The sequence below is a fragment of the Arachis duranensis genome, chromosome 8, assembly GCF_000817695.3.
Source record: "Arachis duranensis cultivar V14167 chromosome 8, aradu.V14167.gnm2.J7QH, whole genome shotgun sequence".
NCBI classification, from domain to species: Eukaryota; Viridiplantae; Streptophyta; class Magnoliopsida; order Fabales; family Fabaceae; genus Arachis; species Arachis duranensis.
The window spans coordinates 28,423,307-28,448,111 of NC_029779.3; the positions used below are offsets into that span (position 1 = coordinate 28,423,307).

Sequence of the window (24,805 nt, forward strand, 5' to 3'; positions counted from 1 at the left end):
ACTCTTTTTTGGGTGGTAAAAACATTATTGTTGGAGGAAAATTAGATAGGTATGATTCTTAAATTAAGTTAATCAAATTAATATAGTTTAGAATTTCAATTTAATTTTTAAAATTTTTTTAATATTATAATTTTAAATGAGCTAATTCATTTTATAAATTTTTTATTATAGCAGATAATTTTATAATTAAAATCTTGTTACTATTTCATATTTTACGTATTTAATTTATTTTATTTTATATAAAATTTGAATTTGGTGTGTTGATTTTGGATAACGGTGACAAAAATAAAAAAACAAAGCCATGTAATAGACGAATAGGTATAATTTAATTGCATATTGAAGGTATTAAGCTAATTTAGTTGAGCCCCATGGGTTGTTTGTTGTGCATTGAAGAGAGAAGCACAAGTATATGGAAGCAGTGGCATAACGGGGAGAAACATGGGCCAATGAGAGATCCCATACTCATGTGAACTCATACTCGTAGCCCAAAGTGCATTCCATTCTCTCTTCTCCGTTTTCCTCGTTTATCTTCAGAGCCATCAACTGTAGACTGTAGTGTATAAAACTCACTCCACCACCAAACCCAACCCCGTTATTTCGACTATTTTTCATCCTTCCACTTTCCTCATTCCCCCCTCTCGTATATATAATAACAAATTAAACCCCCCAATACTCTCAATAACACTCCAATGGACCCACCGCCACCACCAGCACCGCCGCCGTGGCAGGACGATCTCGCCGACGACCTCCAGTCACTCAGCTTCGCCTCCACGGCCACCACCACAACCACCGCCGACATCAAGCGCAGCACAAGCTTCGGCTCCGAAACCACCACACTCACGGCTTCCACCTCCGCCCGCATCCCTCTCCCTCCGACAAAGCCCCACGCCCCTTCCTCCGACCCCCGCTGGTCCGCAATCCACCGGATCCGATCCTCTGACGACGACTCAGCCTCCTCCGGCGGTCGCATCCTCCTCCCGTCCGACCTCGTCTTCTCCCGGCGCCTCGGCTCCGGCGACATCAGCTCCGTGTACCTGGCGGAGCTGAAGCCCTCCTCCGACGTAACGTTCGCGGCGAAGGTGATGGACAAGAAGGGGCTAGCTAGCAGGAGCAAGGAAGGGAGAGCGAGGACAGAAAGGGAAATTCTGGAGTTACTGGACCATCCTTTTTTGCCGACGCTGTACGGCGCCATCGAAGCACCTAAATGGCTGTGCCTCCTCACAGAGTTCTGCCCCGGCGGCGACCTCCACGTTCTCCGGCAGCGCCAGGCAAACAAACGCTTCAACGAAGGCGCCGTCAGGTAAGTACACTCGTCACTGCTTTCTCAATTCCTTGTGTAACTAACTGCGTAGAAACCGTACTGTTTGTTGTTGCTGTTAATGATTGTGTGTGTGAGAGAGTGAGTATGAGAGTGGGAAGTGGAAGCGGAGGGAGTGGGATCCGGTGTTGGCGTGCCTAGCTAGCTAGCTAGCTTAGGGGAATCTTGAACCGTTATGATTAGTCCTAACCGACGATGAAAGTGATGGATCATCCAACCCCCTTCCCCCGCACTGTCGTTCTGTCTGTGGGATGGGACCCACCTTATGTCCCCATCATTTCTCAATCGCCGGAACATTCTTTCTCCGCCCTTCTCTATTCCCACCATCTTTCATTTAATCAAAAAAACACTTCTAACACTTTCATTTCTTAGAAAAAATACTCATCATTTTTAATCTACCATATAGTTAATAATTTTGGAAGCATTTTAAGTGTTTTGTTGTTTTCAATTATAAAATAAAAAATTTCAAGATCAACAATTTTAATTTATATTAATCAGTATTTTAAGTTAGCAGTCTAATAGTTTAAATTTAGTAATTTAATGTTATATTTTTAACTAATATTTTTAAATATTATTAACTAATTACGATAAAAAGTAATAGATTGTGCTAGTCTTATACCATTATTCTATTTTCAGGCCACGTATTTATTAGTATTTTTTTCTTATGTTAGACTACAAAACATGAATTAGCTCATCAAATTCTAGATGCACCTAAGTGAGTATTAAGTTTGCAATAGGCAAAAGAGGATTAAGTTTTTGTTATGTTTTATATAACAATAGCAGTACAATGTATAAGCAAACACAATTTTTGTTTGGGTATAGGTACAATTTTTCTATGACCATGACAGAACTTAAGTTAGTGCCCATAGACTGATAAAGTTACATAGTAATAATCATTCACGGGCTAGCTGCGTTAGTTCAGTGTAAACTCTTTTAAAAATAAACTAAATATATAAAAGGAAAAGGTAAAAAGAGATGAGGGTTGTGCATAAGCATAATGATGGGTAGGTCAACGTGCAATTAATTTTTGACAAGGCTTTCCAGCTTATGCTCACTTTAACCCGTTCGATTCCGTGATTTGTCTGAGCCACCACGTGTGTTTCGTTAAACAATAATAATTGGATCATCATTCTTGGCATGTGCCTATAATTTAGGTAAAATTGCTGCTTTTAAAAGTCAAATCCACCCCCTGTATTAGTGTCACTCACCATACAAGCTAATTAGCTAAAGGAATAGCTCAATTTTTACTGTAGTACTACTACTAGCGGTGGAGTGGTACGTAGTAATTAACCTGCTTTCTATTTATGTGCACTGCAGTAAATTAAGGACTATCGCAAATCACAAATTTTCCTTTCCTTAATTGATATGTTTTCCTTTTTTGGCGAGATTAATTACTACTAGTAGTATATAGGTTAGGGTGTCCTTAAAAGTTGCAATTAATTATTAATATTTTAACTAAAATCTTCATATTCGACGTTATTTGAGGTTGGGAAATACTACCATGTTCATATAAAATGCAAGGATATCCGGGCATCAACTAGTGATATAAAATAATCTTTGATTGCATAAATTTGTGCAGGATTTCTGGCGATCTAATTTATTTAATTTTAATGAGAGGCTAATCTCGAATTGCTCCCTTAATTCTTTGATTGGGACATGTTTCTCCTGAATCTGGTTTCTAGAGTTCATAAACCAGACATTTGGTTTTGTTTTCATTTATTATAAAATGCGCTTTCACTAACGTAACGTACTTAATTTGCTTTTGCTTCTTCCTTCTTGTTCCTGGTTTATGGGGATAAAGAAAGTAACAAATGATGTTTGCATTACTTTTATGTATATCTTTTTTGGTATTTTTTAATGATATAAAAAGAATTTTTTTATCTTTACTTACTTTTTATCAACTATTTTTAATATAAAAATAGATGTATAAAATAAGTGTACACAAACGTAATAGATACATGACATTCTTTAAAGAAAATTAGTGTCTCATAACTTGTCCGTTTCGTGAAGCTTTTTTCCGACTTTAGATGCCTCTTACGTAGTATTAAGATTTAAGAAAGGAAAAAAATAATAATAAACCCTACGTCTATCCTAATGGTAGCAAAATTAAAGTCTGTCCTTTCATGTAAGTAACAATCTTCAAGAACATTACTTTAAAAATAAGAATATGACATGTTTGATGGAATGGGAAGATTATTCTCCAAATTTTGATTTGGTGCCATTATTTTTCGTCTTATTTGAGGCATCAAAACTTTTCGAATTTATTCTCATTTCTTCTTTTAGAGGACATTATCATTGTCCGAAAGATATTATGCAACATATGAAAATTCAAAAGCCAATAAATTTATCTTGTCTTACAACCCGACAATAGTTGCTATTGGTATGATAATGAACATAATATTTTAGACAAGTATTCTATAATATTCAATCAGTATCCTAGAAGGATAAAAGAAAGAGCATGAATCCCCTCGATTGAAAAATTCAATTGTCTACAAGTGTAAATCTTTACTGTTAATTGGATACTGAATTTGTGAAATAAAAAATTGAATTGAAGAGCATCTGGTCCTATAAGAGGTGGTTGCGATTAAGCAGTAGAGTAGGTCACGTCACCCTTATTAGAGTACAGCAAGATAATTGATGTCTCCTTTGGTTGATCCTTTCCGTAGGCCTAACAACCAATATTCTTGTGCACACTGTGTCATGTTGGCCAATAATCGTCCCCTACAGCCAATATAGATATAGATATAGATATAGATATGCCAAATGTACGTCGAGCAATATCTTCATATCCAAAATACTTACTAAGATTACAATATACCAAATTTAATTCAATGCTATAACTAATTCCACCCTTCATATCTCCATTGTTGTTTAATTCACAGGTTCTACGCCTCAGAGGTGTTGGTGGCACTTGAATACCTTCACATGTTGGGGATAGTCTACCGTGATCTCAAGCCAGAGAACGTGTTGGTTCGATCTGACGGCCACATCATGCTCACTGACTTTGACCTCTCCTTAAAATGTGATGACTCCACAGCAACGGCTCAGATCATCTCTGATCAAAAGAATTCTCCTCATATATTCCTACAAAAGGATCTCCACACTGAATCCTCCCAATTCACATCGTCCTCATGCATACTACCAAACTGTATAGTCCCCGCGGTGTCATGTTTTCACCCAAAGCGCAAGCGAAAGAAGAAGAAGCAAGGCCATCGTGGTGGGCCCGAGTTCGTCGCCGAGCCCATTGACGTCCGGTCCATGTCATTTGTTGGGACCCACGAGTACCTGGCCCCGGAGATTGTGTCCGGTGAGGGACACGGTAGTGCCGTCGACTGGTGGACCTTAGGGATATTTATATTTGAATTGTTTTATGGTGTGACACCCTTTAGAGGCATGGACAATGAGCTAACCCTAGCAAACATCGTGGCTCGAGCATTGGAGTTCCCAAAGGAACCCAGCGTGCCAGCCACGGCAAAGGACCTTATCTCACAGCTATTGGTTAAGGACCCCGGAAGGAGGCTTGGGTCAATAATGGGGGCTTCCCCTATCAAGAACCACCCATTTTTTCAAGGTGTGAATTGGGCATTGCTAAGATGCACAACCCCACCCTTTGTACCCCCACCTTTTACTAAAGAAGCTGTATCCGATGAGAGTTGTCCCGAGACTCCCATTGATTATTATTAATCATGGTAGGAGCAGATGGGAACAAAAGTACAGTTATAATTAATAATATAGTTGCACGAAATTTAATCATTTCTCCCTCTTTTTTATCTATTAATTTGCACCTGTAGTTGATTAAATTTTCATCTCCACTTTATACTATTTAAGAGCCTTAAATGGCAACCAACGTTGATAATTAAACTTGATGACAAGTAATGGCGTAGCATGTGAATGGGCTCGAAATTTCACTTGGTTGGTGCTTATATTCTATAATGTGGTTGGCGATGGCAGTTGCACATGATTTTATTATTTTGTTGGAGGATACAGAGCATGGACATTAAATGGGGTGTGTGATCCGAAGGTTCAACAGAGCAAAATAGTGGGGTGAGAGACAACGTTGGCATAAACAAACAATGAGATTGACTTTGGGGAAGGGCTTAGATGGGAAAAGCTGTGGCCTGCGTGGTGGGTTTTGGATCTAACTTGCTGGAGGAGGAGGGGTCCCGGGTCTGGTTTCCGAATAGAGCCAATTTTGATGTTTTTTGTGGCGTTTTTATTGGTCTAGATTGAAGAACATGCATCTGACCACGTGACATGTCCTGTGTTTACGTGCACGAGACAACTGTTGTCCTTGGTTGCACCCACTATCAAAAGTTTTGATAAGATGACTCATTGTTAATATTGCAAATGTCTTATTGTCTGGGACCGAAGAGTGAGGAGGGTCCAATTTTTTTTTATTAACTGATTGATCTTGTATGATAAAGTGGACCATCAATTAGAGTCATTTTCAGTTTTAAAAGAAGATCACAGACTAATCTAAATTACTCGCAAGACTAGTATTCATTCAACCGGAAGAGTGAAGGTATACATTGTCTAGTGTCTTCTCGCACATATCAAACTACAGTAATTTTAAATGATGTCAATTTGAAAATAAAATAAAATCTGTAATGGTTAAAAGCTATACAAGACTGGATGTAGGCTGCATTGCACTTAGCAGCTGAACCAGGATATATCTGGGTGTAATCTTCTCTCTCTACTTCTTCATTTCTGTTTCTGCTGCACAGGAGCTAAAATCAAAAATGTCTCGTGCCAAGTGACGAGACAAAAGTAAAAAGTCTCGTTGCTAGGGACGAGACAAAAACAGAAAAGTCTCCTCAAAGACCAGAAAGTGTAATCAAGAAAAAGGGGGCTAAGATTCAACCCCTTCTCTTAGCCACTGAAACCATCAAAAGTCTCTAACAGATATGCAGATAATCAGACAATGATTCAGAAGCTAAACTATAAACAAAAACATGTGTTATAATGCAATTGGAGTGACAAATTTCTTCTAAACAGGATGGTATCAAATGAATAAACTTGGTTTACTGCAGGCACTACGTAAAAAGTTGGTAAGAACGTGGAGTATGTCAATGTTGAAAAGCTATCATCAATTAAGTATTGAGGCCAAAAAAGAACAGAACAGATAAGAAGAAAACCTGTACCTCAATTTGCTTTGGTCAACTAATGCAATAGCAATATATTTCCCTGACAATATGAGAATGGAAATCTCTCTTCCACTAATTGATCTACACTGCAAAACGATGGAAAGGTTTGCTGACTAAATATTATAAATAAATGACAAAGTTGCTAGTGAATAAAATGTATCTAGTTGTTAGTTTCCTCAAGTCCAACAAATCTGGCAGAACACACAACTTTATTTTTTATTCTTTTTTTGTGATAAAAACACCACTTTCATTTTCTTATTCTTATTAAAAGTGCAACTAATTTCCCACCATTCAATTAGTTCTTGTTAAAATCTAAGTATAACAATAAACCATTAATAGAAATAAATGATCCTAAAACTTCTTTTCTTCTCCAAAAGGAGTGAATCACAGAAATTCTCTTAAAACTGAAACTGAAGGGATCCAGTAAAAACAAGGACAACAGACCTGTATGTCAATTCCAGACTCCACTGCTTTTTGAAATAACATATCTACTCTGACTAGATCATTAGGCAATTCCTCCTACACAACATTTATCACAAGTTTCAAAGAGGCATTTAGCCAAGCGTGGAAACATTTTAGGCAAAACAAGTCCACCTTGCTGTCAAACTTAACTATATAGCAATCAATGGTGTACTTCAAGACAATGTAAGCTTTGATAAATTTATTGTAGTACTATTATATTTTAACTCATATCCAAATCACTATCAAAGAAAAACTCATCTCTTAAATTCATCTTACTACAAAGACTAAAGTGCACAAAGATAAAATTAGGATAAAAGCTCATTATTTGTCCCTGAAATTTTTGGAATATCAACATGCTCTTGGAAATATTATAACAAGTGGTCCTCCAATAGAAGTAATTAGTCCAGGAGTTACTGCAGGACGGCCAAAAAAAAATCACTCCAGGATCAAGTGTATCTCTGGAAAACTAAACTGATATTTGGAAAACTATTCATAAGCTGGGATTTATTCAAAATAAAGAGCATGTAACTACTTTATTGAGCCAGAGAATCACCTTGTAAAAGGATTCAACAGAATAGTTTGGTTTGCACCAAATGTTACAGTGAAATAGGAAAATGCAACAAAAAACTTCTGCAACAAATATGCCAAATCAACTGTCCAGACACTGCAGAAACAATGTTCAAAGGAAAGGCATATGATTATCAACAAATGGAAACTTCAATTTTGAATAACAGAACCCGACACAAAAATGAAATACAATTTTTCTTTTTCTATGTATCTAGTCTAGAAAATGTATGTATCTAGGCATAGACCATTTGGTCCAAAAGGTAATGTGAATATACTAAGAAATCCTGCACCTGATTAACATTCTAAGAATTTCAATGGTTTTCAATTGGACAGAGCAAAGGGAAGGAGAGGAAGACTAGAAAGGTACTTGTATAGGCATAATCCTATGGTGCACACTCTCAACTTTGTGTTGAATATAGTGAGTCCAACATATAGTTGTGTGTGCCTACCATAGACAGTGTACCCTGTTAAAAAATCACAATTTTACTTCCTTCAGTAGACATACTCATGTTTATATGTCATCTAGGACTACAAGCATTTCATATAACATAGCAACTAGGAGTTTCAAGCTTCTTATAGTGGGAAAGACCTATTAGTGCAGCATAGCTCAGCCAGTGCTTGAATATCACGGTCGTTGACACCAATAGTTTTCAAAACCATCGAGGCACAAGCAAGGCCATATTCCCATGTATATATTTGGTTTACATGTGGTACCTATAAGCACGACTAGCAGACAAAATCAACGGTAAAATAATAGCAGTCTGATAGACAAAGAAAAAGATATCAGCCAGAATCACATGCACTTACATCAACAAAGCGCGAGCGGCGTAAGGAGGGAAGATGGAACTCTACGTTATTGTTACTTGGTGAATGCTGAAACAAGTAGGGATCTATGGCACTCAAATTATCTCCTTTCAATTCTCTTTCATCTTCTGTCTTAAGAATCTTGTTGAATAACAGGTATAAGGGCCACATCAGTGACCAAATTGATTGTGTAAAATGTTTACTGTGAAACAGAAGTTCAGGACATGAACAGAAACAGAGTTCAAAGGGAATTTTGGGGATCCTTGTTGCTTGTATTCACTCTCAACCAAACCAAAAGAAATGCAATGTATACGCCACGTACAGCAGCTTTTGACATAAAACTGATTAGAAGGCAAGCACAGAATTCTTCAATTTCTTTCAAGCTAGTAGTTAGGATCTAAACTTTTCCAAAGCCATTCCAAACCGCAACATCTAACAATGCTGGAATTAAAAGTTAGGAGGTTTGACTTTTCGTTACGTAAATTTTTTCACAAATTCAGAGATCAATGTATGATAAAGTGGACCATCAATTAGAGTCATTTTCAGTTTTAAAAGAAGATCACAGACTAATCTAAATTACTCGCAAGACTAGTATTCATTCAACCGGAAGAGTGAAGGTATACATTGTCTAGTGTCTTCTCGCACATATCAAACTACAGTAATTTTAAATGATGTCAATTTGAAAATAAAATAAAATCTGTAATGGTTAAAAGCTATACTAACTAAAGCCTAAAATCTTGCATTTCTGAAATCCTGTAAGAAGGAAATGATATCTTTGCTACAAACTTAACAAATATATAGCATAGAGTTCTAAGTTGATTGCATTAGATATAATGTGACTATTTCCTTAGAAAGTAGAGGGAGCACAGGTAGAATGAAAATGTTGACTATTGAGGGCACCAAAATACATACATCGTTAAATCTATGACAACAAATAATAGGAATACCATATTTCTAAAAGATTTGGATGGATGCATATAACAAGGTGCCACCATAATGCAGGTTCAACCTTCATCTAGGAACCAAATTTCTGTTGCTGATTCCCTAATGGACCATCCTCATTTTCTGCTATCTATGCCCTGCTTTAAGGACTCCAACCTTTTCCTGCATCAAATCCGTACATAACAAAATAAAATGAACAAGTAAAACCAAGCAAGCACATAATTGAAAAGTAACAAGAAGCAACACGAACTGATGATGATGGCACTGACGTCTGAGTGATAAACTTATCAAATAATCTTATTGGCTATTAGCTCCACAAGTTTAGCAATGGCAAAGGCAGAGGCCACTAGATTAAATACTCATGTAATCAGATTGATTAGAAATAATTTGTTGAAGATATGAAGAAGTTGAAATTAAAAAATGTACTTACAAATAATCATTTATGTTTGGAAAAGGAATCTTCTAAAATGAGTTTTTCTATAAATTGAGAAGCGTAAGTGTAATCGTAAACCATAAATTCAATAACCAAGTCATAATCTTAATCAAATAACTTAAATGCCAAACAAACTATACTTGACAAAACGACAATAATGGATGACAAACATTACTTGGTATCAGTTAAGCGGCCATGTAAACTCCATCTTTGGCGAAAACCTTCCATGCCTTCAACTCCACTAGCAAGAATGAGGCGCCTATGCATGAAATACAAGAATATAAGAAACTGATACATCGAGAATTTCTACATTGTATTCGTAAAATCATGCATCCAATATTTATTTTGAATGCTCAATGACAGAGAAAGAAAGATAAACACGGCCGATTAAAATGCAACCAATAGACACTAATGATTGTAGCTTTAATACAACTATATAGAGTCTAATTTATGCAAATGCATGAAACCAAGGTCCTTAGATTGGTGACTACTCTTTAATGTACCTATCCAATGACGTAACTTCTTTCTCAAGCTGGGTAACTCTCTCCTTGGCTTCATCGAAAGGCATTGATGAGCCCAATTTCCGCTCACTTTCTTGAAGACGATTCCTAATCTCCTTGTCCTGCATTTTTTTACCCAACGAGAAAAAAGAAAGAAGATACATTAACAATTAAATGCACTTCCCAGAACTCCATCCACAATAATGACAGTATGAGTTGGGTGTAAGATGGAAAAGAAGAATGGAAGAACAAAGAAAAATATATCTGTAATATATGGCAATCGTCTCACCCTTCTTTCAGCACATTGTTTATAAAGAGCAAGCTCATCCTGGCAGAATGGTTCAATGTCATTGATTTGCAAGCCTAACAAGTTTCAAATGAAGCTTATCAAATATCCAGAGAAGACAACGTTTTAACAGGCATCTAATACTAACCGTAGGGGACAAACAACACAAACCATGAGGATTTATCAGTTGCTTGATAATTTTAAGATCATTGCCCCTCCAGTTTCTTCAGACCCAATAGATATTAATAATGGAGGCAATATTGATACACATTTTAACTCCACTTTAGTCCCATAAAATCGCAAGCTGATGGTCCTAAGTTACACATACTTTATAATTCTTCTTAATTACCACTCCATTCATTGCCTAAGTCCTTTATCTTCCAGTCTAAGTTACAACAAATGAAGCGAAACACAAAAAGCTTATAGACATTTAATCAAGCAAGTAACATGCAAAGAAGAAAGCTTACACAAAAACAGGTTCTTGAGGATTCCATCACACAAATCAACACCGCGGAGAACGTGGGATGCGATTTCAGGTGGCACAACAGGTGACGGTGGACCCATCATCAGGTCATCGCCCACCAGAATCGTTTCTTCCATAGTTGGCTGTGAATCAACTGAAACACACATATACATGTTTATCATGAAACTCGCTCGCTATAATACATGAAAATTTGAAACTTTCCCCACGTTTATATGAAGCTAAATCGAAAATTAACAGAACACTATGAACTACTTCCGAGCTCAACCGAGTTGAATCAAAAGAAACTTTGAACACAGAAGAAATCATGAAGTGAGTGAGATGAGCTGGAATACCATCCATGGTGGCTGTATGGTGTTGGAAAATGCGAATTCTTCGGAGCTCAGAGTTAGTGAGTCGTTGGAGATGAGTGGTGCAATGTCGTCGGAGCTGTGGCTGTTACCGTCGCGTGGAGGAGCAAGAGAAATGAATGACAAGTGTACAAGAGATGGCTGCTGCATTTGGGTTTGGGCCTTGCAAGGCCGTAATGTGGGTCTTGATAAGAAGCTATTTTTGTATTTTACTTGATGGATTTAAAAATTAAAAAAAAAAGAAAGAACCCAAAACTGGAAAATATAAAAATAGAAATAAAATCTTAGGCTTGGGTTTGTCGACCCAAATTCAGTTGTATGAAACTATAAATTATAGTTGAGACGAGAAATGTGAGTTAAACTCAAATGGTCTTTGAGAATGACATCATATATTAAAATCGTTAATTGCATCAATTATGTCTTTGAGATTGACAAAAATGCACCGTGTTAATTCCTGATCCATTTCTCATTAACAACGTAATGACATGACTGATGATATGGAATATTAGAGACACGTGTCACTCCATAGTTTGGTCACGTGTAATAGTATGATGATATGGTGACCAGTGACACGTGGCATGCTAATGTGGATGGTTGTGTTACGTGTCACAATGCTATTTAGCCATATATCTGTTTGTACCACGTGTCGTAACAGTATTCGTCTACGTGTCGTCCATTATATCATCATTGTAGATACAACAAATTAGTCCCTCACTTAGTCACTTTACATTAATTGACTCATTTTAGTCTTTGAAATTGAATGACGTGCACCAAATTAGTTTCTTTACCATTTTTTCTCCTTTTTTTTCTATAAATTCCAAATTCTCAATATCTTTGAATGCATTAATTTCAATTCTATTTTTTCACATGTTATTCAAATACAAGTGATTTTATAAAATATTTTTTCTCTTGCGGATACCCCTAACCGTCGTCTTGAAGTTTATGTGAAGGACTGAAGGCATTTCAAGCACTCTCACTACTATCTCCGACTCTTTTAGTGCTTTTATAAAATATTTGTTCTCTTACGGATACTTCTAACCACAATTTTGGAGTTGACGCATTTCAAGTACCCTCACTACCATCTTCGACCTCTTTCATCTAGATTGAAAATATCGGAAATGGTAGTGAGAGTGCTTGAAGTGCCTTCAGTCTAGTCCATTTACACACAACGGAAACATGTATTTCATAAGAACAAAAAAAATGTTTATTTTAATTTTCGATTTCTTGTTAAAAATACATATTTTTTAATGAAAAAATGTGTCTAATCAATTATATAATTCTTTTTTTATAATAACATACTTATATATTACAAAATATACCAATGTTAAATTATTATAAAAAAATTATATAATTAAAACTAAAATCTTAAAATTTTTTATGAAAGTACTTGTATTTAAATGATATATGAAAAAATAGAATTGAAATTAGTGCATGTAAGATATAAAAAATTTTAAATTTAAAAAAAATGAGAAAAAACTGGTAAAGAGACTAGTTTAGTATATGACATTCAATTTCAGGCACTAAAATGAGTCATTTAATGCAAAGTGATGAACTAATTTGGTACATTTATAATAATGACATAATAGACGGTACGTGGACGAATACTGTTGTGACACGTGGTACAAACGAACACGTGACTAAATAGCATTGTGACACATGGCACAACCATCCACATTAGTATGCCACGTGGTTAAACCATGGAGTGACACATGTCACTAACAACCCACGTCATCAAGCCATGTCATCATATCGTTAATGAAAAATGGGTCAGAGACTAATGTGATGCACTTTTGTCAATCTCAATTACGTAATTAGGGCAATTGGAATCGACGCTAATCTTTGGGACTATTTTAGGGTTTAACTCGAGAAATGTAGTTATAGTTTAAATAGTATAGTCTTCTCATCCTCATTTAAAAATTTTAAATTCAAATCTTACTTTTAACTTAAAAAAAAAAAGAGAAATATACATGGACCGAATCCGCTCGAATTTTTTTTAGACCTAATTTAATTCTAATATTTCTTTGGTTATATTTTAAAAATTTAAAGTAAATCTTAATCTAAGATAAATTAGCATAAATCGAATCAACTTGATGTATAGATATAATTATTATATATAATTTTTGTTTACACAAAAAAATATATAATCATGTTAAATTTAATAAATATTATATTATGTACTTCCAAATGCACAATTTTGAGTTGAATTTAATTAGTATATGGTGGAGTTTGCCTATTAAATCAGAATTTCTTTTATTAAAAAAATTGGCAACAACAAACGTAAATGTGATAATGCACTAAAGTGAGTGCACATTTCTATTAAATATTTTTTTATTTTTTATCATATTTTTTAATCTGACATTAAAATTAATAAATTATTGACTAATAAATTATTATATATAGAGATCAAAATTTGAATTCACAAAATATATTTAAGTAGATGAACGAGCTTCGGCAAAGTGAGTTAGTTAGAGTAATGTTATATTCAATTAAACATTAGCTCAACTTATGACTCTATGCGGCTCTGTAATCAAATATTCTCCTTCGTTTAGTCTTGTATATTTGCAACACAACTACAATCATATGAAAAAGTTAGTAACACACAGATCCAAAGAAAAATTAAATAGCAAGGAAAGGATCATATTTCTTTGAGCTCATCCAATGATTCAAATAAATCAGACACTCAAACCAGCAAGCTTCTCAAAACCAGAATTCATGTGATTCAAAAGGAGGAGAACTTAACATTAGTCAACTGCACATAAACTCTAGTTTAGTGATCTTAATCTCTTTTCTTTAAGTCTTCTAATCCTTCTCTCCATCTGTAATTTAGAGCAATTGAAGCATGTTAAAACAGCACAACAATATATATACAGAAGTTAGGTTTGATAGTTAAGACAAATATCATATATAAGACATACAGAAATATATATACAAGACGATTTATTCTCTTTTTAAAAAGTTAAATGAACACAAAAAACAAAGCATTAAATTCATGTTTAAATAAATAAATAATTTAATATACCTGAATAATAGACGTCAATTTATTCTTAGTATTGCTAAATTCACGCTTAAGCCAGAGTAGACTTTGAGTAAAACTGAAAAATTAAAATACATTAAAATTAAATTATTTTAAAATTATATATGTAAACCACTATTCTATTTATCATGTTATTACTGAAAAGGCTTTATATATGATCTTTAGTGAAATAAAAATGTATCATGTACATTAAAATCAATCACTATATATTTATATAAAAATATATATAATGTTTAATTTATTTTTAATATATATTTTATATTAGTAATTAATTTTATTGTACTAAAGTAGGGTAATTTTGTAATTAAATATTTTTATAAGAGGGATAAATATATAATTTCTATAAACATTAAAAAATAAAGTTATATTTTTATTATTGTGTAGAAATTCAATTTACCCCGGTCCTATTTCTCTCTGAAATTGAAAGAAAAAATCAACTCATTGGGTGTTCCATATTTTGATGAACCAGTAAATAAGTATTTAGAGAAAATAACTAATTAAATGGCTAGGGAAAAAAGATTTGAGTTTGTCAGAACACCGTGAGACCATCTCGACCACAAGATTGTAGCGCGAACGATCCTCCACCGTTCAGATGGCATGCACTTTGGAACAATTAATCACACTCTGACCTCACGGTCATAGTTCATCCGCCAGACTTTGGTTCCTGTCTTCTTAGAACTCAAGGATACAGATGTACGAGCCTATAGAACAAATCCTGTTCAAGTAAGGTCGTGTTCTGTGTTTTGTGTTCTTTGTGTTTAGTTATAAAAACTGCTTTTGTTTTGTGAACCTAGCCCAGATGAGACTAAGTTTACGTTTGCGAAATTCAGAAAATCTTAAAATTTAAGAACGTGAAATCGATTATAATGGCTTTTTATGATGATAGTGTAGAAGGGGAAGACGAAAAAGAAGATGAAAATAATGATGATGATGATGATAATGATAGTGATGGTGATAATGATATGGGATTTCTGAATGGCATTGAAATTATAACGAAGAGAGAAAATGTACTTTTTTTTATTCTTCTCGTCACAAGCTTTAATGAGAACTGAACATGCAAGTCTCATATGCTCTGTACCAATGCTGTAACATGACATAAGTATACAAGATATAAATTCAATAAGAAAAACACAAAATTTTGAAAACATTTACACAGTAATAGATGAATAGCTAGGTTTATATGACCATGAACATGGTGTTTAGTCATCTTATAATAAGTATTTGAAATATCTTGTTTGTAAAGCTGGTCTAAATTGAACCCAAAGAACAAATTATAACTATACACGTGCCTTACGCATACTGCCATTAATTATGTTTTCAAAATGTTTATACTTCTAATACAATACTGAATAATATCTAAGCAAATCAAAGGATTTTTTACTTAAATAAATAAAATTGAAGTTAAATTTACTAGATTCTTCTAAAACAAATTTTGAAACATATTTATCCTCTTTTTAATATCATAAAAATCATCCTAAAAATATGTGGATTATATAATATGTTAATCATGCATGTCAGTCAGAGACTATTTATACGTGTATGGCCTAAAAAAATTAGGAATAAATCGTGCTAGGCTAACTAAGATTACAAGCTGACTATAAATCGCCCTAGTCTAGTGGATCTAACATGTTTTGAAGCTAACACACATTTGGGTGGCACGATTTATGTGCAGTCCATAACTCTAACCACCTTAGAGCGATTTATACTCAATTTCAGTAATCCTCGAAGCCCAGCCACGATTTAACATTAAATTAGTGACCTAAGAAGGCTAGAACGATTTATGATGATAAATTATCTATAAATAAACGAGTGTGGTATCAAACAATGTACATTTGAAGTTTATTGAGTTTTGAGAGAGATGAGTGAAACTATATTTTTGTTAGCTCATCAGTGAAGAAAGATTGATGAAAACACAAGTGAGAGTGTCACGTTTTTTAATAAAAAGCATACTGGTATATTTGTAAATCTGTCAACGATTTTGATGGAATTACAGAATAGTAGATTACAGAAGGCAGAAAAATGTGAAAAGAAACCTGTGAAATAATTATTTTTTGAATTCCGATCTCACTGAGGCAAGGTTATCTTAAGTTTGGAAAGTACGAGATGCTTGGCGACGACAACATGCGAGTTATATTTCACATTCAATCAAGATTTTCAGACTTAGGCGCTATAGAGTTGTTTATCAGAATGGTTGATGTAGAGGGTAGCTCTAGTGGATCCGTTCCGAATCCGTCCACTGCCGTCATAGAAGGGAGTTCCAGCACCGTTCCAGCTGGGCAACCAATGACTCCCTTTGTTTCATCCTCATCATTTACGGCTGATTTTCCCATTCCAACAGATGACTTGGGTGATGGGCGAAACTTTGGAGAGCTCGCAGTTGCAATGGGAGCAGCACCTGTAGTAGACGGTGCACCGATATTCATGGAGGTAAGAGAGAGAGAGAGAGAGAGAGAGAGAGAGAGAGATAGAGAGAGAGAGAGAGAGAGAGAGAGAGATCCATTTGCGGAGGCTATAGGCGATGATGGGTCGGATTCGGAGCCACCAATTATTGGTGATGAAAGTAATGGTGAGGAAGACACCACACATGCTGGAGGAGCACAAACCCATGCAAGCAGTCAGACACAGCAATACCCTCAACTCTTTTCAACTTTGGACCTTGATGCACTAAACCAACTTGCATTTCCAGATCAGCAGCACCTTACTATTCACGTAGACAGGCCTAGTATGATTGGCACAGACGTGTTTGAAATCGGAAAATGGTTCGAAAGTAAAAAGAAAGTTGTAATGACAGTTAAGAGTTATAATATTTGTATGGTGTAGAATATAAAGTGTTTGATTCCGACCAACTGAAGTATCATAAAAAGTGTGTGCAGTTCGAAAATGGACCGCACACATGTCTAGCAACAGAGATGTCGACAGATCGCAAGCAGTTATACTTGCTGAGTCCGTCAAGGTCCGCAACATACGGAAGCCACCGTAAATGAACCCTGGCACTAGACTTGTCCGCGAAGAGCACGTAGACAACAACATCATAATGTAATCTCGTGCATAGATCTGTACCGTTGCTTCCGATGCATTGGCGGACAAGTCTCTAAACTTGTTCTGGAACCAGGAAAAAAAAACCGTGAAGTTATCAATACAATTATCTGGTAGAAGGTCACCGAATAACTCTCGAAATCACACCCGGACAGGTTTCCTCCCTTCCATCAATGGCTTAAAATCGCTTAGACACCCGCTCACTACATGTCCATCAATAAGGAGGCTAAACTGGTGTGCCAAATCTTGCAGTGTAATCGTGCACTCCCCAAACGACATATAGAACGTATGAGTTTCAAGATGCCATCGCTCCATGAATGCACTGATTAGCGACTCGTTAAACTTGAACCAATAATCATTCAACCTTGTAACATGCAGTAAATTGACACGATCTAAGTAGGACAGTATACGATCATAGTGGTTCACGCGTCTGCTCACTACCACCTCCTCCTCCGCTGCGGGCTGTCTTTCCCCCAAACCTTCTCTCCCAAAGCTTCCATAACGTTGAAAATAGTGGCTCCTCCTCCACCAATGTTAGTCGCCGCAATGGGTTGAGGTCTCACTCGAGCAATAACTCGTTGCAGTTTTCATAGGGTAAGTCTTTAAATATACATCGTGGCTGAACTTCGAAGGTCTTCAAACAATATGAATTGCGTCAGGCTTGAGAGATTTTCCTTTCACACGTAAATCGCGCCGGGCCTTTGTGTTTTAATCCAAAATTACGTGAATCCTTTTAGAGTGGGACGATTTATGTGTAACTTATAATCCTAGGTAGCCTAGCACGATTTATTCCTAATTCTCCTAGGTTATGCATGCATAAATTATTTCTGAATGACATGATTAACATATTATATAACCTATATGCCCTTCAATTTCATTTATTTAAGTAAAAAATCTCAAATTAAATCTTCAATCTTATCAAAACATTTACTGTTATTGCTCATGATTAAATGCCCAACTAGTTAATCAAAAAAAGAGAATGAAAGTATCTAAGCTTAGATGCAAAGTTTTTAAACAAACGATGCCTTTTAAATCTTCAATATATAAATGCAAATTCAAAGATAGATATTGCAAGTAATTACCTGGTGCTCTTTTCCTCTATCTCACGAACTAGGGATGCCAACTTAGAGAAGTCAACTTTTGAATTATCACTATAGGCGTAAATTAAAATCACAAGAAAAAAAAATTAAATAATATAATTAGTATGAAATAGAAAACCATGCATGAAGTGATGATAGTAAAATCATTAGTTCATATATATTACAATTGACAAGAAAGCTCTGGAAGGATCATGTCAACATATTCAAAGTACTTTTCAATCATCTGTACAACACAGTCTAGTTCTTCAGTGTTTTTCAGAGACAAAAATTGATCATTCACTAGCTCCTGCAAATATAATAGCAGAAGAAAAAAAAAATTAAAGACATACACAACCAATGAGCAAAGTGTTTTTTAACATTATTGTTCAGTTCAAATTTAATTTGTGAAATTATAAGAACTGCTACATCATAACAAGATTCAAGTAAGCGTTAAATGCCAAAAAAGCAAATATATTACATGACAAGATCGAATATCACCTCAACAAACAATGAGTTTATGTATTCTTGCAAGAGGTCTTGGAGAATTGCCATTGCCATTTTTTATAATAAGCAGAAAAACAGCCTCCTTATTGCAAAAGCTTCCGTTAGAAGAGGCTATCTTTCATGAACTGCTGTTCTAATGCAGAGAAAGAGACAAGAAAAAGTACATTGGCAAATAACTGAACTTAATTATTGATGAGTAGAGATAAAGTTATCTCTTTTTCAGCCATAATTTTGGCCTGAATTCTTCTACATTTAGTCATAAAGATTTAAAAATTAACACAATTGCCATTTCCAATTGCATAATGACAACTAAAAGTTTTCCTTTGTCACTTGTTTTTCAACAGAACAAGGTATGATTTTTGTTCCTAAGGTTTACCATTTGTTTAATAAATATTTTAATTTAATTTATGTTTAATATTTTTATTTATATCAAAATTATTTTTAAAATTTTTTAATTTTGTCTCTAATGTATTAGATGAAATTGAGACAAAATTGAATATTAATACAAGTGTCATTTTCAATTACAAATGACAACAATTTTCCTTTATCACTTGTTTTTTAATGAGAAAAAATATACTTTTATCCTTAAAATTGGTAGTTTGTTTTAAAATATTTCAATATTTTATTTATTTAATTTTGTATTTAATATTTTTTTATTTGTATTAAAATTATCTGTGAATATTTTTAATTTGATCCCTAATATATTAAACAAAATTAATATTCATTGATAATTTTAACATAAATAAAAAATGTCAGAAATAAAATTGAATAAAATTAAGTTTTTATAATACTATAAAATTCAATAACATTGGCAAGTAATATTATAAACTTAAAATGGTATCCACTAAATATTCTTTAATTCTTTCCTTTCTAGCGAGAGAAAAAAGATTTTCTTTTTCATTCTATAATTAGGCATACCCAATTACAAATTATTAACAATTACTGCTTATCAGATTTGGAGAAAATATAAGTTAAATTGTCTCTATCCAATTTAGAGTAAATCTTGATTTAGACACCAAAAAAAAAAAGAGTAAGTCTTGATTTAGTTAAATTTTTACCTTTTTTTAATAGAAAACAATATTCTATATTTAGATAGATTTAAAAAAAATTAAATATTAAAACATCTTTTACTTTTTCAAATAATTTAGTAATCTAATAGGGTTAATAGTTAAATTAGTTTCTGAAAAATAAGACATCATTTAAATTCGTCTTTAAAAGATTTTTTCAATTAAATTGATCTTTTAAATATTACGAATTAATTATATCTGTCATTTAGTTACTCTACTCATAATTTTTGTCAATAATGGATGATGTAAAATATTAACTGATAGTATACATGCACATAATACATAACATATTCAATTAGACTTTAACTAAATATGTTTAAGAAAATCTATTAATTTAGTCGTTAGGTCATATTGGGAATAGAATTTTTGTAATTAGAAAAAATGATTAAATTAATAAATTTTTATAAATATATTTGGTCAATATCTAATTAGATATATTAGGTATTATATATATTATTAATTAACATTTTACTGCATCAATATTTAAAAAAATATTAATAAAATGACTGAAGAACAAATATGATTAATTTGTAATTTTTAAAAGACTAATTCAATTAATTTTCTTAAGAATAAATTTAAAAAATATCTTACTTTTAAAAATTAATTTGACTATTAACTTTAATTTAATAAAATATTTTATTTTATATTTTTAAATATTAATAATTAATTGATTACTAGAAACAACGAAATTTAACCGCTCTCTAACATTTTCAAATAATATGCTCCATATATTTTCCCATTTACAATTTACCCCAAAAGCCAACAGCCATTAGAGAAGAAAATTACTTGAATTTATTTAGTTGCGACAAAATTTACATAGCTTGATACTTTGATTCCCCTTAAATTAGATCTCACCTACTCCAAATGTAACTACTAATAATTACTCAACATGGATCAACTTTAACTCTACAAGCTTCTCAGGGGTCATTCCATCACCTACTTCTCTCATAAACCCGAACCGACAACCCACCCCGCATGGTTGCGGTAAGACCTGGTGCAAACCGGGGCTCCGTGTCAGACCCAACTACCCGAATATCAAATTGCCTTATCAATGTAGCCACCAAGGATTTCATCTCTACAACTGCCAACTCTTTTCCCAAACAAATCCTAACCCCAGCCTGAAAAACCGGGTATTTAAATGGATCCTCCGGCACAAACACACCGGCATGCAACCATCTTTCGGGTTTGAATTTGAGGCAATCGGACCCCCAAATCCGATCCATCCGACCCATTGCATACGGATGGTATGTAACCCTCGTACCCATGGGTACAAATGTACCATCCGGTAACACATCGTCCTCTTGCGCGAACTTGGAGTCAAACTGAACCGGCGGAAAGAGTCTCATGCTCTCGTAAATCGCAGCAGTGAGATAATGCATTTGCTGCAGCTGCTCAAAACTCGCACATTCCTGGACCGGATTGTCCAGGATCCGGTCCAATTCTTCCCGGATCAAGACCTCAACACTCGGGTTTTTGGATAATAAGAAAAAGAAACCGGTTAACGCGGCCGCAACTGTGTCGCGACCAGCCAATAGAAAACTAACGACTATGTCTCTGAGGTATTTGTTGTCGTTTTCGACAGAGCTCATGAACCTTGAGAGGAGATCCTTTCTTGTGGAGAATCCGATTTTCCTGCGCTTGTTTATTAACTCTTCTGCTAAGTTGTTTATGATTTTGATGGCTTGCTTCAGCTTCTTCTCGGATCCAATGTTAAGTAGGCGCTTGATCTTCCATGTGATTGGTGATGATGTCATTGCACGCTCTGCCGAGAGCTTGGAGGCCGTGTCGAAAGCGGCGGCGAAGGGTGAAACAGGTAGGGATGGTTGGAGACAACCTGGGTCCACGCCGAAGGAGAATTTGCAAATGTTGTCGAACGAGAAACGTCGCAATATGTCTTGTAAATCCATCCCACTATCCTGTTTCAGACATATACATGCATGTTTGGTTAAAAAGAAAATCACTAAATTTATAAACTCGATCTAATATATTGAAAAATAAAGGTAACTATGTCCGGTATTATTCCTCCAACATAATATATATGAAGTAAAAATTTAAATGCAGGTATTTTTATATAAAATTAATAATAATTAAAAATTATTAAATTATTTAGTTAAATTATTTTCAACTGTACTTTTAATAATACAGTAAGTAACAAGGCATTGAAATGCAAATAAACCTGGTCCTGTTGACCACATGCAACCGAAGAAACCATGAGAGGAAGGAGCCTGGTTCGTATCTCTTCCGTCACTATCTGCAGCGCGTAGGTCCGAACCGCCACGCTCCCGAGCTCCAGGCTGGCCATCTTCCTCTGGAACATCCACGCGCTGCCGTCAACATTGAAGATCCCGTGGCCCAAGAGATCGCCCAGGATCGCGGAGAACGGCCTCCCTTTGGGGTAGTTTTGGAAGCGCGTCTTAAGCATGTACTCAACGTTGATGGGGTTTGAAGTTACGATATTGCCCAAGACGTGGACGTGGATGGTTCCGGTGGCGGAGTTACGGAGGAGATGAGTGTACCAATCGGAGAGGTTTGTGAAGTGGGTGGTCCAACTCATTGTTGTGTAGGTCCTGCAAGTGTGACAGTTGCACCATGGCTTCATTCTCGAGAGGAACAACAGGAATGAGAAGATACAGAAGAGGAGTGTGAACAAGAAGAACAACAAACCCAATGTGCTCTCCATTGATTCAGACCATGAACAACCACCACCTTGCTTCAGAGTTGAGAATCACTTGGTGGGTTATATAGGGGGAGAGATTTCATTTCATGGTCTATGAAATATTTAATGATAAAAAAACATTTTATTTTTTAAATCGGTAATATCAGAAAAAAAATTCAAAATTTATTTTATTTAGCATGTATTAATTATTATAGTAAGATAAATTTTGATTATTTTAGACTAATTTTTATTGTAGACCTAAATTGATCAACTAGCCCGTTTGACAACTTTTAAGACTGAAGAAGAATAATGATAGATAGAAGAGTTTAATATGTGAGCGCTGATGAAAAGAATAGATTTTATATCAAAAATGTTATTTGCATACTAAAATTAGTCATCATGTATTTTGTGTATAATATATGTATAATTTTAACAAAAATTAAAAGATTAAGAACAAAATTAAATAAATTAAAAATATTAAGAGTATTTTAATTTAAAAAATTCACAAATATTAATACAAAAAATATTTTCATTTTTTATGTATATACGAAAGATGTGTATATAAAACCCATATTTATATGTTATTAATTAGTATATGTTCCTAGGATTGTCTTTAGGTTGACTTTGACTGCAGTTTATATTAGGAATAAATAGTATGACTACAATTTAATTTATCATGTGTCAAATAAATTGTTATTATTATTATATTAAAAGGTTGATATAATAAAATTTTTAATCAAATTTAGAGATTTATCATTATGATAGTGATTATAATAATAAGGAATAAATCTTTTATAATATAATCTAACCGATTTTTGGTTATAGAATTATTAAAAGGACATTAATAATCCAGAAATATATATATTAATTAATGTATGAACCTGTGCTCAACACAAAACAAATTATAAAATTAAAAAAAGATTTATATGTTTGGATATTTAAAAAACACAAAATAATTATTATGTTAAGAAATTTATAAAATTATTATTAAAATCAAAGTTTAATTTAAAAATAGTGAGTAATAATTATTTTACACTTTTTTTAAGTAAAATAATTATACAATATACATTGATACAGAATTTAAAATAAAATTAAAATATTTATATTAGAATCCTATTATTTCAAAGATTTTTCTATAAACAACATTGATGGTTGAATTTGTAAACATTTCTACGTGATTCATAAGTAAAACTTTTAAACCTCTCTTACTTAACTCTTGAAAGTGCCACATATAGTTGGCCATGTGTAAAAACTGGTTTGGACAAGTACAATCCAATATGAGATAAAGTTTGTCCTGGAGACTTATTAATTGTCATGGCAAATGATACTATTATGAGAAACTGTCTTCGTTGGAATCTAACTGGGACGGTTTCATTTGTTGGTACCATATTCATTCTTGGAATCAAAGTAATATGACCAACATTGTTACCCGTTAAAATTTCACATTCTATGACATGATTTCCAAGTTTCCTAACTTGTAGTCTTGTACCATTACAAAGACAACTGGATTGGTCAATTTCTCAGTAACATTATTGGAACACCAATCTTGAGTATTAATTTATGTGGAGTCAAATCAGAGCAATTTATGCTATTCAGTAATTCAAGACCATAGAGATCTAGTTGACTCTCCATATTTTCTTCATCCATACAAATCGAATTCGAACTAAGATATAATTTTTTTCTCTAGGAATGATAGGTATCAGATGGTTGTTAACATCTTCAACGATGTCCAGCGTGAGAGCCAATATAGTTCTTGCTTTGAAAAAATTCTTTGAGGACATGTTATCCAAAATATTTGGATAAGAAAAATGAACCAACTTATCAAATGCCTGATCCGAAGAAGGAATAACAATATCTCCTGGAAGACATATCTCAGATTCACCATCCATATTGTCACATATTAGACCATCATAAACTTTCAATAAGCACTCACCAAATTGCTCTGTCTCATCTTGATCTGAAATAGTCATTCCTACAGAGAGTTTCATGTTTTTTGTTAGTTTGAGCACCTGACAAAACTTCCAAAGGTAAGATTAATTTGTCCCGATCTTCGTGAAATAATAGAAAGAATTTATTTAAGTCTCCACCTAGTATAACCACTTTTCCTCCAAAGGAAAAATCTTTGTTATATGTTGGAGAAAA

At 34.0% G+C, this 24,805-nt stretch overlaps 5 protein-coding genes and 2 pseudogenes across 5 annotated transcripts; 1 reads left to right on the forward strand and 6 right to left on the reverse strand.

The window, feature by feature from the left end:
• Positions 1-352: 352 nt before the first annotated feature.
• LOC107461871 (serine/threonine-protein kinase D6PKL1) lies at positions 353-5,071 on the forward strand. Its single transcript, XM_016080426.3, has 2 exons — positions 353-1,300; positions 4,201-5,071. The coding sequence occupies exons 1-2, from the start codon at positions 690-692 to the stop codon at positions 5,000-5,002; spliced, it is 1,413 nt and encodes a 470-aa protein (XP_015935912.1). The 5' UTR covers positions 353-689; the 3' UTR covers positions 5,003-5,071.
• A 1,249-nt stretch (positions 5,072-6,320) lies between these two features.
• Positions 6,321-8,975, reverse strand: LOC107461880 (guanylyl cyclase 1-like; annotated as a pseudogene).
• Positions 8,976-9,119: 144 nt separating this feature from the next.
• On the reverse strand, positions 9,120-11,424 carry LOC107461882 (uncharacterized). Its single transcript, XM_016080440.3, has 6 exons — positions 11,273-11,424; positions 10,924-11,073; positions 10,460-10,533; positions 10,174-10,292; positions 9,846-9,929; positions 9,120-9,399 (listed from the first exon to the last, which is right to left on the reverse strand). Exons 1-6 carry the CDS (start codon positions 11,277-11,279, stop codon positions 9,354-9,356), a joined length of 480 nt encoding a protein of 159 aa, XP_015935926.1. The 5' UTR covers positions 11,280-11,424; the 3' UTR covers positions 9,120-9,353.
• Positions 11,425-13,806: 2,382 nt separating this feature from the next.
• Positions 13,807-18,994, reverse strand: LOC127741233 (histidine-containing phosphotransfer protein 1-like). Its single transcript, XM_052253316.1, has 6 exons — positions 18,935-18,994; positions 18,622-18,743; positions 18,440-18,508; positions 15,333-15,404; positions 14,307-14,379; positions 13,807-14,103 (listed from the first exon to the last, which is right to left on the reverse strand). Exons 1-6 carry the CDS (start codon positions 18,992-18,994, stop codon positions 14,050-14,052), a joined length of 450 nt encoding a protein of 149 aa, XP_052109276.1. The 3' UTR covers positions 13,807-14,049.
• Positions 14,845-15,054, reverse strand: LOC127741329 (uncharacterized; annotated as a pseudogene).
• A 1,782-nt stretch (positions 18,995-20,776) lies between the features above and the next one.
• LOC107461766 (cytochrome P450 94C1-like) lies at positions 20,777-22,730 on the reverse strand. Its single transcript, XM_016080328.3, has 2 exons — positions 22,184-22,730; positions 20,777-21,923 (listed from the first exon to the last, which is right to left on the reverse strand). The coding sequence occupies exons 1-2, from the start codon at positions 22,685-22,687 to the stop codon at positions 20,940-20,942; spliced, it is 1,488 nt and encodes a 495-aa protein (XP_015935814.1). The 5' UTR covers positions 22,688-22,730; the 3' UTR covers positions 20,777-20,939.
• Positions 22,731-23,868: 1,138 nt separating this feature from the next.
• LOC107461788 (uncharacterized) lies at positions 23,869-24,633 on the reverse strand. Its single transcript, XM_016080345.1, has 2 exons — positions 24,482-24,633; positions 23,869-24,166 (listed from the first exon to the last, which is right to left on the reverse strand). Exons 1-2 carry the CDS (start codon positions 24,631-24,633, stop codon positions 23,869-23,871), a joined length of 450 nt encoding a protein of 149 aa, XP_015935831.1.
• Positions 24,634-24,805: the final 172 nt, after the last annotated feature.

Coding starts and splice junctions, on each gene's coding strand:
- LOC107461871 (XM_016080426.3), top strand. CDS start 690: ATGGACCCACCGCCACCACCAGCACCGCCGCCGTGGCAGGACGATCTC. Junction 1,301..4,200: donor TTCAACGAAGGCGCCGTCAG/GTAAGTACACTC, acceptor TTTAATTCACAG/GTTCTACGCCTCAGAGGTGT.
- LOC107461882 (XM_016080440.3), bottom strand. Junction 9,930..10,173: donor GAAGTTACGTCATTGGATAG/GTACATTAAAGA, acceptor TTTCATGCATAG/GCGCCTCATTCTTGCTAGTG. Junction 9,400..9,845: donor GGCCGCTTAACTGATACCAA/GTAATGTTTGTC, acceptor GATTTGATGCAG/GAAAAGGTTGGAGTCCTTAA.
- LOC127741233 (XM_052253316.1), bottom strand. CDS start 18,994: ATGGCAATGGCAATTCTCCAAGACCTCTTGCAAGAATACATAAACTCA. Junction 18,509..18,621: donor CCAGAGCTTTCTTGTCAATT/GTAATATATATG, acceptor TTACGCCTATAG/TGATAATTCAAAAGTTGACT. Junction 14,104..14,306: donor AATTGACGTCTATTATTCAG/GTATATTAAATT, acceptor TCTAAATTACAG/ATGGAGAGAAGGATTAGAAG.
- LOC107461766 (XM_016080328.3), bottom strand. CDS start 22,687: ATGGAGAGCACATTGGGTTTGTTGTTCTTCTTGTTCACACTCCTCTTC. Junction 21,924..22,183: donor CATGTGGTCAACAGGACCAG/GTTTATTTGCAT, acceptor TGTCTGAAACAG/GATAGTGGGATGGATTTACA.
- LOC107461788 (XM_016080345.1), bottom strand. CDS start 24,633: ATGACTATTTCAGATCAAGATGAGACAGAGCAATTTGGTGAGTGCTTA. Junction 24,167..24,481: donor TCGGATCAGGCATTTGATAA/GTTGGTTCATTT, acceptor TGACCAATCCAG/TTGTCTTTGTAATGGTACAA.